Raw genomic sequence first — 14,277 nt, 5'->3', positions numbered from 1 at the left:
TAAAAATACATACCCCCATTTACACTGACAACCTCCTCTCCAGAACTACTCAAAAGTGTCTTAGAAATGAGAAAAGACAAAATCCTTTAAGTGCAAGGATAACAACTCTGGAAGCACCTTTCCTGATCACTCCCCTTTTCTTTCCAATACTCCAAATTAGCAACCCATTTAAAATTTGGCAAGGACACTAGAACTATACAGATATAAGTTCCTTAATAACTAGGAGCATTTAATTAGGTTTTTTATACTCATAATTCTTAGACTAACCTGGGATGATAGTAACACTGTTCCTTCAATGTCATCTGCTTCTCTGTGCTCATCACTGCAGTATCTTAGGCAGAGGTAACAGTGCAGAGTACAAAACAGGATTTGATAAAGGCTTAAAAGAAAGATAACATTATAAATGTTTTTTTCCAAAGACTGCTTTTGGGGGTGTTTGGGAAGAAGAGAGAAATGGGTAAGGAGAGGTGACAGGGGTGTGAAATGCGTTTTTTTCCATTACAGAAGGAAATATTTTCCAGCAAGGCTGGCAGCACAAGTTACGTTAAGCCAACAGCTGAAGTTGCCTGCCTAATTCCTCCGGGATCACACTGAAAGCATACCCCATCATCTTAAGGGATGTGCTAAAGCTTTGCTGGGACTCACTCAGCAGAAACTGTTTGGGATTATTACACAAAGCACTAATTCTGTTCTGATTTAAAGGGGGACCATCAGCCTAGTTTAGACACCAGGCTTGCTCTGTCTCACAACTGTCCAGCTGTAAATAACCTCTCAACAGCTGATAACTTTGCCATTTGTTACCACTTTGGCTACCTAGAAATTAAAAGGGAAAGACTGGAAAAAAGTCAGGATCATGTTAACATGAGTGACTCATGCCCATCAAGGGATATAATAATATGATTGATAAGAATGAATGCAGGAATTATTTACCTCCATGTGCAACATGCACTTACATTGTACGTATGGTCACCATCTATAGCTGCCTTCAGCAAAGGGGTCCCGGGCTGCTATTCAGCATCACAAGCAGGTACTCTTTTTGTTCAAAAGGCAGGAACCAACATTTGCCATGCTGTCTAGCCTGAGTCCAGTTTCTGTTCCAGACTGCAGCTTTCGTACCTGTGGAATTGCTGTTAGTTTTCATGTGGAGGTGTCCTGTACTTTGTATGCAACAAGGAAGGGATATTACCAGGGCTCTCCTTTTTATGAGCCTAGGACATGAAATTGAGAGAAAGAGCTAAAGCAGCCATGAAATCCCTATTAAAAACTAATGGTTTCTAAAGCATCTTGGAGACACTCATTTTACAAGGCTTATGCAGCAATCTTCTATCATTATTTTAATGAAACAAAGCCCTTGACTATTTCCAGAGGCAACTTTTTCTTTCACATACAAAAGGCATTTTGGTTACAAAAAAAATAAAAAAAAGGAAAAAGGAAACAGTTTTGGAATAGGATTCATTGCAGAACAGGCAGGAAAATCAAAAAAGTTACAAAAAATGTCACTGAAGGTAAATTCTGAACCTTTGGAACAGCAAACAGAACAATTAAGACTCTCAGCTACACAGATCATTATGTTTAATATGAAAAACATTTCTAGATATTAACCATATTTATAAAAAACATCCATACCATCTCTCAGATAGCATCTTACATATTTGCAACTGAAGGAATGTGAAACATCTATTTTAGCTTTCACCTATTAAACAGCATGCCTTCTGTCTCCCACTTTGCCCAGGGAAGTACACCTAGAATAATCAGCTTCACTTTGTGGGTCACATGAAATTCACATCCTGACTTGGTGGCAAACTTCTAAATCAAGAGAAGCTTCAACACAATTATCCAGGAAATCAGTGCAATTAGAATGTACACCCAGGGCTGCTCATCTGGCAGGTGAGATTCTCTGAGATGCCACAAAGATGCACATCACAGAGATGACAAAATCAGCAAATTTGAACAGAACAATATGAGATTGCAGAGATTTTGGAAGGGGTCACAGTCAGCACAAGTTTCCAGGCTCTGTTTGTGAGGAAGGAACAGGTCTAATGTGTTTGGACAAGAAACACATTCCACCTCAATGCATTTCAAGGTCTGGACTTTAAGGTGTAATCAAAGGCCTCTCTTGTTTCTCAGGATTGAATCATTTTCTTCTGTGTGTCAAAAATATATCTTTTAAAGGTAAGAGAGATAGTAACAGGTTGGGCTGAATCATTCTTGCTGCTTTCATCCTCTTTGGTCATATCCCCCTTCCCTCCCTTCGATTTCTTCTTGGAGGCAGCAGTTAGCAGCATCTTGGTATCTGGCTTCAGCCCATCTGTAAAAGAACAAGAACACACATGATTAACACACTCACCATCACATTTCAGAGAACTAGAAAAAATGAGTAGGCATGTTTTCATCTGATATCAACCAAAGAAAACAAGAAAGTAAATAAAATGCATTAGGGAAGTCACATTTCTGCATAAGACTCCTGCAGTATGGCAGTTTACATAGAAAATAAGAGAAATCTTTAAACATAAAGTCCATAACATATACCACAAATCCAGAGCAGTATCCTGAATCCTTCAGTGTCCATCTGCAGCTTTTAAAGTATTAAACACAGGGAAGAATTTAAACAAGCCAGACCAGCTTGCCTGGCCTAAGTCTTTTACTTGGCAGGCCTTTCCTATTATTTAGACACATACCCAAAGTTTCTTGTCATTCCTAAGAATATTTATAAAAATGTAAGTCATGAATAAAAAACAACTGGTAAAACACTAAAATTATAGAGAGTCACAAGGCTCAGAAGATTCTTGAATTTCTTTAAATCTATTTTCTGGATTTACCTGAAGCAAACTTCTTTTTTTATAACTTGCACATTGTAAATTATACAGGTTTTGTGTTTGTTTTTGTTTGTCTTAACGACAAAGTGTTTGTTAAGGATTTCAACTTGCACTGCTTATTGCTTAGGGGCAGTAGAATTAAGCTGCATAGTATTTTGGGGATCTGTTTCTCCAGACATTGGTGCAAAACAAAAATATTTGTCCTGTTCCTCCTAAACGGCCAGGGTTTGTTACACCTTTTTTTTTTTTTTTTTCCTTATAACTCAAAACATTGTTGACATTTTAGATAAGAAAAACCAGACAGCAAAGTCCAAAGAAATGCTGTAAAACAAGAGAGATGCAGCACCTCAAAGACCACTCCTGAAGAAGCACTTGCATAAAGCAGAAGGCAACAAACTCCTCAAAGCTTTTTCAGTGCCACCTGAATATGCTACAATGTGGTTTTCAGGCACTGGGCCAAAATCAGTTCAGGTATTTTTAACCTGTGGTGTCACATAACCTTATCTCAAACACTTAATCAGCCTCTCTCTCTTCATACTGAAATTCAGATGCGGATTCTCGTATCACAGCCTGACAAAAAGATCGAGATGCTTATGATTTACTGGAGACAGGAGGTCTACGGGCACAGGGGAACTGCTCCAGCTCACACACAGCCAGGGCCACTCACAGCTGATGGCAAGGGGACACAGCCCCAGAGCCCAGCCTCTCATCTTGCTGTGTCAGGGAGCAAATTGTCCCAGCAGCACTCCCACCGCAGGGCCAAGGGAAGGGAGGAAATGAGGAAGTGTTGAAGCAAAACCAGGAAGCTCCCAATTGCCATTTCACAACCAGAGCCTGTAAGCCATCCCTAAGGCCCTGCAGTGGGGAGACTTTCACAGAGAGAGGGGTCTTTTATTTGGAAAAAAACCAAAAAACAGAAAAAACACAACAACAACAAAACAACACACAAAAAAAAAAACCCCAAACAAACCCCCCCCCCCAAAAAAAAATAAAAAAGAAAAAGAAAGGGTAAAAAGTGCAAGGATCCAAAAAAAGGAGAAAATCAACATGTTTTGTATATAACGAAATAAATTACAGCCCACTCTAAGGCTGCAGGAGTCCAGCATCAAGCACAATCAACTTTGTACAGTTCTGCAAGATCATGCATTTCAGTCATGGCAGCTGCTGTTTTCTCTTTCCAGATGGCAGGACACAAAAAAAGCTATGATTATTTCATTGTGAAAATAATTGAGACTGTTCTTCCTTGATGGCTGAGAAGTCTGATAATGACTATCTTTGCACACGTAAGGTTCAATTAATCAAACTAGGTAATATGGTGTGGCGGGACCACATATTTATTATATGATTTTATTACATTGTAGAGTCATGTTTGATGCAGCTGTTTCGATTTTTTAATTGGATGCTTTCATATAAATCCCATTAATATCATTACCCTTACAATCACTCCATCTTCACTACGAAAAATAATTTATCACTACATGCAAAGCAACTTATTTCCTATTTGGAAAGCTCTGAGACCATTGTGGGTGCTGCTAGAAAAAAAATAGCAACAGTCAAAAAAGGGGAAAACAAAATAAAAACAGCAGAGAGAGTGACCTCCTGCAGCCCTACTCACTACCTTTGCAGAATTTATTTAATATTTTATGTTTTCTACAGTTTTGATCAACCTAATTGTAACTGTCCCTGCACAGGGTTTCCTCTGCTTTCCTGAGACGACCATTTATTTTTTGGACAAAGAAACATTTCATTTTGCTTTCTAGTTGGTTTCCCTTTCTGGGTCTTATCACTATTACAAATGTTGCTGTTACTGGCACAGCACTGTTTAAGAAAGATGTTTAACTAAATCCTTTCAGAAAGACACATTTTAATTAAAGCAAACAAATCCTAAAACACTTTTATTTATGTTAGCAGGCTTTGCGAGACGCTAATTTCCAAAAAATGGTAATTGGCGGAAAGGAGAGAGGAAGGGAGGAGATGTGGCATTAAAATTGCAGCCAAAATTTTCCCTTATGGGTATCTGAGGAACCCAGGCTGCCTCTGCAAGCTCTTGCCCACAGGGACATGACAGTGGTTGGCCTCTCACCCCACAGAGACCCTGGGCTGCAGCAGCAAGTCAGGGAAGTCTCAGCCACAAGGGTGAAATAACCACGGAGGATAAACTGAGCTTCAAACCCACCAGTTGTATCAGCTTGGATGGCCCAACACAACTGAAACCTGGCACAGCATCTGTGGTGTTCAAACAAAGCATCTCATGTCTGAAAAATTCCGTTTTTGAGAAAAAAGACATGCTGCATGTGGAATTCTGCTGGGCAAAATGCATTTAAAACTGAGCCATCTCATATCCTCCACCCCATCACTAACTTCCACACAGAAGAAATAAAGGTACACCTCACCTGCAGCACTTAACAACTGTTTGGACTAAATAAGGTATTCCAGGTAAGAAGTTTACAGAAAAAACGGCAGAACGTGGCAGTTCCTACCAGTGGAGTGACAGGCTGACAGCCAGAGGCAGCTCGGGTATTATGAAACTCACATGGTATCTAAATTACCTAATCAGATCCCATGGCCCTCATTCTGCAAACAGATTAGGTGGCTGGCATCATCCCCTGACAAATGGCATTTTCTGTTTTTCTGCTCTGGTGCCAGCAGGTCTCAGGGCTGAGGAGGCTCTGAGACAGAGAGCAGCACAAAGGAGCAGGCAGGGAGAGACAGGCACAATCGGGGTTTCATCTACCTCCGTAGATTTCTCACATTACACACAATGCATACTTTACATTTTACAAAACCAAGGAAATGAAGGGAAATATATCTGTCACCAAAGAAGACATCAGAGCTTTAATAGCTGAAATGACGGATATTTTTAGATGGAGGTCTAGTTTAACTTACTTACATTAAGGGTCTAATCTCTGCTGAACAATAGCTATGTTAGCTTGAACACATAGTGAGAAATCTGTTCCATTAATTAAGTGCTGCCTGTACTACTCGGATTTGTAGCAAATGTTAATAGATTTTTTTTTTTCTTCCTCTGTTGGACAATTACTTTATTTTGCCAAGTTGCTAATGGATTAAATTGAAAAGGTCCATGTGTTAAAAAAAAGACTTTAGCTTCAAAGTTCTAAAAAATGCCTTGCATACAAAAATGGAAAATACCTATGTATTAATATTATTAATGGACCATCCTCAAAGGCACATAAGATATGTGAAGACTTAGCAAATTCATTCCTTCCCGTCAAAACCATGTCTGTAAGAAGTGCCCAGACAAGGTCTTATGCAGAATGTACTTTTAGCATCTACTAACTCAGGCTAGATATGAAAATCTAGTTGCAAAACAGTGTAATTTACTTCATTCTTTTCAACTACTGTTAATTATTAACAGATAAAAATACAGACTCTGATATTCTTTGTCTCAGAACAGCCTGAAGGATTTAGTCCAAACTGATCCATTTGTAAGCAATATTAATTAAAAAAATGCATTTTCAAATTCAAATTAAAAGCAAATTAAAATAAAAAACATTTTCAAAATCTAAAACCAATTTCACACACATAAAATAAAGGAAAACCACAATGTTTTATGCAATTTTCACAAATAAAAAACTAACAGCTTAGTGATTTGCAGTATCTTACACGATTAAATGAACGGCAGCATCGAATTTTATAATTGCTCATACAGGAAATTTGCAGGGAAACACACAGATTTTAACCACTTCATATGGAAATTCCACACTGTAGAACTCTTGACACCTTCTTGCGTATAGATTAAAATCCAGTTTTATCTATACACAATCAATTCAGCTCCCCTCCCTCCAGGGAAGTTACTGCCATGGACACAAGTTGTGCCCTGTGAACCCCTCCCGCAGAGCTGCTGTCCCTGGGACAGGCTCCACATCAGCCAGCCTGGAATGCCAGCCCCGACACAAATCACAACACCCACACACAGCACCAGAATCAGGCTTACTTTTGCTTTGTTTTTACTGCTGCTTCAGCTGGAAGGAGGATGAAAGCTCACCCAACAGCAGGGTGAAGGAGCACCTCTGTGCTTTTGCCCCATATAAATATTTATTTCATCTATTACCAATAACCTTGGACTCTACTTTGCCTTTTACACTTTTAACTTCTCCACTACACATTCTTCTTCACTTAATACTGTCATTCCTTATCAGCATCCTTTGTCAGATTTGTTGACTTTTTTCTTCCTTCTGCTTCCCTGCTCCTTCTGAAGGTCTCCAAGAATGGTCCCCATTCTTTCTTTCTGAAGTCCAAGTCCTTCCTTGACTCACAATTGCACTTGCTATTCACCCCTTCAGGAATTTTATCTCTCTCTCCCCTTTTCCAACTTAATTTTTCCGATTTCCCATCTCTGTATTTCCATTTCCTATTTTCACAGTTCTCTTCAATATTTAGGAATAGTCCTGTCTCCTTCAAAGCTAATGAAACATTGTGTTTGAATGCAAGATTATAAAGACTAAATGCCAGACACACTTTAGATGAGAAGCAAGATAATACAGTATCTCCTTGTAGCCCAGCCAGAGACAGGAGCAATTTTTAAGCAACTGATAACCCATCATTGAAAACAGGTGTAATAATATAGGTGCAGGACATGCTTTCCAGCACAGCCAGGGAGAATAATTTATTTTGCTGAACTTCAACAACTCCCTTCTCTTGTGCACACTTGTAAAAAAAGCCTATTGAAAACTATGCTGGGGAACACGGAAGTATCTGCTTGGATGATTACACAGTTTTCTTACAGCATAAGAATTGTAATGGGGAAAAAAAATCATGTTAAAAGCTTTCAATGCTCCCAGTTAATGAGAACTTTGCTTTCAGGCCAAAATGAAAAGCTCATCCTACCCTGCACTGGTACTTGCCACGGTTTGCTGGAAAAGCGCTGGCTCAGGATCCTCACCATGCTGTTAGGAAAAAGCACATTGAGGTTACACCAGCAGCTACCCTGGGAATAGAAAATATTCCTTTCTTCATTACATACTAAGAAATTGCTAGACCATTCTTGACTTGCTGATACTATTGCCAAACCTCCCATTCCATTCAGGAACTTACGAGCAGAGTTTCAGTGGGAAACTGAACTTGCTTCTCCCTTCTGTAAATAAAATATCCTATTCAGTTCCTTCAAACGCTGCAGGTAGAAGACTCAGCTACATACAATTTCTTGTTTCCTGTCAACATTCAAATGTTAAAAATTGACTGAACATCAGAGAACAAGTTAACGTAGCATATTTGACGTTGGAAATAATTTTTATCCGAGCAAACGTAACCTTTTAATATGACAGGCAGACATTTTTCTTTCCTCCCGAGGGAAGGAAAAAAAGAGCAAAACTTGAAAGAGGCAAAGTGTTGGGGATAATCCTCACTCACAATGGATTATTCATAACAGCTGGTTTGCACAATTTCAGGATTTCCTCAAATTGAACTCTCAGAACCTGAACCCTAATTACACAGTTAGAGAGTGTGTGCCTGCATCAACTCTTGCTAACAGAGAGTACAAAAGCTGGTTGACCTGAAAATCAGAAATAATTAGAGGCCCAGATGGAGACATCCATGCCACAGTCTGATGCAGAGGGTCTTCACCAGAGAGTGTACAAAGACCAGCCTCTCCCTCAGCTTACTGCAATGATGGACCACTGAAAGGAAACAGAAACTTTCTGCTAGTACTGCAGGACTCAAGAATCTTGTATTTCAGCACAATTTTTCTTGCAACAGCTATATATATTTTTCCATCCTTAGTAGCATCCATTCTTAAAAAGACATAGCTACCTGTGTCCAAACAGTGCAATGTTCAAATAGGGTGGTCCTCCCATTTGTTTCACATCCTGACTAACTTTGAAATAAGAATAATAAATTTATCATTGGTTTCCAGCAAAATTAATAGAAATACCAGTGTTACAAGAACTGATTCTCAGAGTCCCACAATACATTAGAAAGCACACACTTGTTTTTCAACTAGCCCCAAAACACGTCAGCAGTTCTACAAAACTGTTTCTATGCACCCTGAGAACTAGAAAAGCTCATGTAATATCTCTTAAGTAACACTCCAGAGTTTTGATTTAAACAAAAGGCAGAAGTATTCCAAAATGAGAGGCTCTGTTTGCCCAGCCTCTCCTGTTACAGTTATCTCTGCACTCAGGCAGAAAGGACAAGAACAACAAAATATAACATCCTGCTGCTTCAACTCCTCACATCAGTTAGCGTCTCTGCTTCTCTTCTCCTCTTCTAAAGATACCCCAAAATCTACCATTTGACTTTATTAATGCAATTTTGCACCTTCAATATCCCAGCAAAAAAACCAAACCAAAAGCAAAAATCAACAAACCAAAAAACACCAAACAAAAACCAAACTCAAAACACCAACAAAACAAAAACCCAAACCAAAAAAACCCCAAACTCATCAGGAAGAACAAGATCTTTGTGAGCCTTCCAAGGACAAAAGTACTACGTTACTGTACCCATAAACACTATAATAGGGACCTCAAATGCACCACACTACATCTAGTGGACTGGATGATGGGTCATCTAGAGACTGTTGATCATATCTTGCTTGGCATCCCATCTGCCTCTCATGAATGTATTGTGCTTTAGAAAGAGTAGGGGTGAAACTGTCCTGAGCTAACTGGAGCCCAGGATCAGGCAGGAATTCTCTACCTGATGTCAGGGTCAACACCTATAAACCTTTTCTAGGCAGAAGATATAAGTTCTCTTACAGGAGCCAATCTGCTCTCTTCCTAGGTGTTCATCACCACCACAACAAATATAATATGATTACCAAGACAATTTGAGTGTAATAGTTGACCAGAGATTCACTCAAGAAACAAGGGATACACTTGCTACCCTCAGGAGCTCAGCTTCAATTACTTCCACAGATCAGGCAAGGAATTTTACTTATGTAAATCCCTTCATAATTCTCCAGTAATTCTATTTTGAATTCACACCACCTTTTCCACATCTCTTGTCAGCTCTCTCAAATATTCTGCTAGAGTTTCAAACTCCAGAGAAGAGTAATTTTTCTTTTCTGGCCAGTACAAGATCAGTTATTACCACCTTGCCTGGCTTGTGAATATTAATGGGGCTACAGCAAGAAGTTGGCCAGGGAGCAGCGAGCCTCCAGGAATACAAGAAAGGAGACTCCTTCCTTCCAAATGGGCTGAATCCTCAGCATGCTATTTGGGATCTATGCAAAACATCCATAATTCTTTGTTTGATGACAGAGACAAGAAAATAAAATCTTACAGCTACTTTGAGTAGAAGTAGATTGCCCCATGTCCCAAGCAAACACGCTTGTGACAGCCAGCCTCCATCAGCAGCACTATTCCTGCAGTCTCAGCAGGGAAGACTGCTTGGAAATCCTTCACAAATAAAACATCTTCCCATAAATTGGGGAACAGCTGCCCTGTACCACATCAGAGAAGGCTGCAGCTCAGTGTTGAGCAGGACTGAGTCTTGTGTATCAATTTAAGTTTATACAGGCTTTTGGACTGAAAGATATTATTATAAGAAGTGGTACTACTGGAAATAACATGGATTTCATTATGGGCTCCTACTTCGCAGGGAAAGAGCCAATCTTCCCTGATGAGGAAGACAGAAGCTGTTTTAATTTAAGAAGCTGACCTGGGTGAAGTTCAGGCCGAAGCTGTATTTGGAAAACTCTCCCATCAAGCCGGACACAACCCTTTCAAGCTCAGTGCCAATTCCACACAATGGCTTGAACTGCGCTCCCTGGCAGTCCTTAAAGGCACATTTTGTATCTTGGCTTTTGCTGCAAGCAATCAAGAAAGAATGCAAGAAAACAAAACTGTTTCCCAAGCACTGTTTGCTGGTGCCATAATTAATATAATCAAACAATTCCACAAATTGCTTCCAATTGCTGGCGTCACTTTCATGTGCAGAGCCAGACTTTCAAAGAAGGGCCCTTCTTGTCCTATATCCTTACACTGGTAACCCTCGCTTCACACAATAGTAAACAAGACCTCACTAAATAGTAGAGGGTAATTTGTACTGTAATAGGTCCCCAAGGCACCATGGACACAATTTGAAATGCCATCTAATTTTTCTTTTTAATTAAAAAGGCAGTTACTATATTTAAACAACAACACAAAAAAGTTCAGAGGGGACAGATTGGAGTTTCCCACAGCTCTCTGGGAGTTTTCTCAAGGTCAGGAAGAGTTTTATAGGCTCAATTGGTACACATTTTTTTCTTTAATTAGTCTGCCATACCTTCTACATGAAGTCAGCGTCTTGATTTTCAGTCTGATATTTTTCATATTGCTAAATGGAGCACAGACTCCCGCACCCCACCGTAGCTGCTGGCTGCTGAGTGGGTATCAGTGGTACACTCCCCTGTGCTTCTCTTTCCTGTCCCTTCCTCTCCTGTCTTCATCCTAAACCTGTCATCCACACTGAGGAGACCCAGCATAACAGTGCATTGAGAATGCCATTCATTCAGCTCTATATTGCTCAATTTCCAGCAAGTTGACCAGGATTATCTGTTTTCCCAAATTTATGTAATACAATCATATTTTTATCCTTGTTTTTCAAAAATAAAATGCAACTATTAAACAGCAGGTACAAATGGACCACTGTCATCTGAAGCCACACAGCAGGACAGATTTCTGACCTTGACAAATCCCCATCATGTATCACACCACTGCTCTGCATCCATCTCATTACTTAAGAAAATCTACACAAGCCCACACACACTTTAGAAGGATATTTGCAGTTCCTACTGTGGGTTTGCCAAAATACACCAACATACCCTTCAGCCCTAAATGGCAGCATGGAGATGAAGTGACATACTTAAGGTCTTCATTTCTTGGCCAGTTGGCCATCCTTCAGAAGAAATCAGTTGACAGTACCAAAACTGACCTCATTTTATAGGCCAACACAGCTGCTGTTGCACAGTGCACCGCAACCACTTGTTGGCCAAGTCTTCCTGGAACAACTTCCCTAACAGCAGAGAACTTTCTACCTTGTAGCCTTGGAACACAACTATGAGTTGTATGCCCTACAAAACTTTGTGTTTCTGTGCAACAGGGACTAACCTTAACACAGGTTACAGGGAGATTCCAGTGCACCACGCTCTAGGTCTAGGCTACACAAATTAAGTGTACACACAATACAATGGATCAACTGTCAGAGCTAAAAGACAACCACTATGATCATATTTCTGGCCTCAAATCCAACGCTGTTCCACTAGCCTAGAGGAAATTTTCAAATTAATTTCTGCATGGACTTCCAGTAAAGTAACAAGGTTGCAATTATGCCAGCTGATGTATCAAACCAACAGTTATTACAAATCTGTTTTCATTTGATGGCCCCTCAAGGTTCACAGAGCCATTGAGATCATGCCCAAGTGCTGTAGCATACCTGCAGGGAGAGGCACCACTCACACTGGTGCTGTGATTTCAGTCCACACATTCTTCAAGCTCCCTGAAGCAAAAACTGAATGCATAGAAAATGCCTAGTGCATAACAGGAGCAACTATGAAAAAATAATGGAACTAATAAGGAATCAAATTATTTATGCATACAAATGTAATGTTGGAAGCTTTGGATTACAGGCAGGCTCTTCTTACAATTCAACACTAGAAAAATTACAGTCAGGTCAGCATGAAATACCCAGGACCATTCAAAACACTCAGAACAGTGTCTTGAAATCACAATTACTGTCACTGAATCTCCTGAGCTCTCTCTCTTCTGGCAGAGTACTAAGAAACATGCAGACATAAACACAGAGTAGAATCTGGGAGAGTCTATGAAACTGTTATACAGGACAGAATTTCATAACTTTTATTGTTGAGGTAGTCCTTGCTGATTAAATTCTCAGATCAAGAGGAACAGTATCACAAATATGTCCCCAGAGAGTACAGTTAAGTATGAAAAAATATGAACTACTAAGCACAGGAGCGTTCATAATTTTCAAAACCATAGAATATCCCTTTGGCAGTAAACTTCTATCCAGTGAGGGAGTTTCTCAGCCCAGAGCCACTCAGCAGTGGGCCAGAAGGCACTTTTGATTGTGTTTTTGTCAGCACTCCAGGACCTACTAAACAGTAAATAAACAAAACCAACAATGCTCAAGTTGAGTGCACCAAGGTGAGCAGCAACAAAACTAAAAACATGTTTTGCATTCAACACAAGGGACTAAAACTTCATCATCCCAGTGAAAAGGGAACAACAACAACAAAACCTGCAGCAGTGCCCGGGATCTCCTGCAGCAGCCTCTCAGAAATGCATACAATGCAGAAGAGGTCCAGGTTAGCAGCCCTGACACAGAATCAAAGGCAATTCATTACAAAGCAGCTCCAAATCAAAGTGCTCAATCCACAGCCCCTCTGTAATCCTCCCACCTCGCCTGCCACTCTCCATGTGGAGGAGGCACCGCAGCAGCCAGTTAAGCTGGACCAACTCCACTGACACATCCCAGGCATCTGCTGCTCAGCCCTGGTCCACAGTTTAGGTTTGGTGATATTCATCTTTCCCCAGGCTGCCTTTTTAAAGCAATCCTGAACAATGGGACTTCAGAATAAAGACTAAAACATTTCAATTTTTTTTTTTTTTAACTTCTAGGCAAGGGCCTTTAAGGCGATTAGAAGGGGAGGGGGATTGGATAGCAGCTTTTGCTTTTTCATGTTATGTATATTGTGTGTAAACAAATATGCAATTTGCTTTAAAAAGATAAGGTGATTAAATTTTTATCGGGCTTGTACTCTGTTGTCACCACAACAAAGAGAATTAGGAGGAGGAAAGAAAGGCCTTTTTATTTGAATTATGCTCTTACCAGAGGTTCTCTACAGCACAGCTGTAAAGCCACTCAATGTTCTCCAAACAGGCCCTTTGATTACATTTTATTCAACTTGTTTGCATTTGGAGCAATCGAAAGGAAAAGAACGCTCCACATTTTGATGTCTTAATGTTCCTTAATACCTTCTTTAATTTATATTAAGCTTCTTAACTAGGGTGATGAATTCTTCAAAAACAATAAAGACCTAGTGCAGAAATCTTCCACACACCATGAAAATTGAAATTATAATGTATTCATGGCTTTTTTTTTGTTATAAAAAACATTATTTGGAAGAAAGATTTAAAGCATATAAAAAAATCCCAAAGTTGTATGAAAATTACTTGATCCAGAGAAATAGAGGAAAGTTCAAACTAATTATTACAAGGGAAATAAAATGTTGTAGGAGGTGGAGGAGAATAAACAGCATGAGAGTTTTGGATTACTATGAAGTTTTCAGTCTTTTAATAAACTATAAATTTCTCCTCTATGGCTTTCCACCAGAAAACCAACCAAACCAAAAAAAAAAACTACAACAAGAAAACCCAAACAAACAAAAAAACCACTCACTAAAAATTTGTATAATTCTGTTTTCCCAAGACAAAAACAAATGTTTGCCAGTTCTTTCTTCTCTATTATTCATATACTTCTTCCCTAAAATGACTCTTCACAGTTC

The 14,277-nt window shown here is 39.5% G+C and overlaps 1 protein-coding gene across 3 annotated transcripts in view; it reads right to left on the bottom strand.

The window, feature by feature from the left end:
* Positions 1-1,311: 1,311 nt before the first annotated feature.
* Positions 1,312-14,277, bottom strand: part of EEFSEC (eukaryotic elongation factor, selenocysteine-tRNA specific) — a 121,115-nt gene continuing 108,149 nt past the window's right edge. For all 3 annotated transcript variants that reach the window (XM_038148798.1, XM_038148796.1, XM_038148797.1), the window contains exon 7: positions 1,312-2,308. In XM_038148798.1, coding sequence (XP_038004726.1) covers positions 2,124-2,308 — 185 coding nt within the window. In that variant the 3' untranslated portion in view covers positions 1,312-2,123. The remainder of the gene's footprint in view (positions 2,309-14,277) is intronic.

This window comes from Motacilla alba, chromosome 12, assembly GCF_015832195.1.
Source record: "Motacilla alba alba isolate MOTALB_02 chromosome 12, Motacilla_alba_V1.0_pri, whole genome shotgun sequence".
Taxonomy (NCBI): Eukaryota; Metazoa; Chordata; class Aves; order Passeriformes; family Motacillidae; genus Motacilla; species Motacilla alba.
The sequence above is the reverse complement of the archived record's forward strand: the minus strand, read 5'-3'. Positions and strand labels throughout refer to the sequence as shown.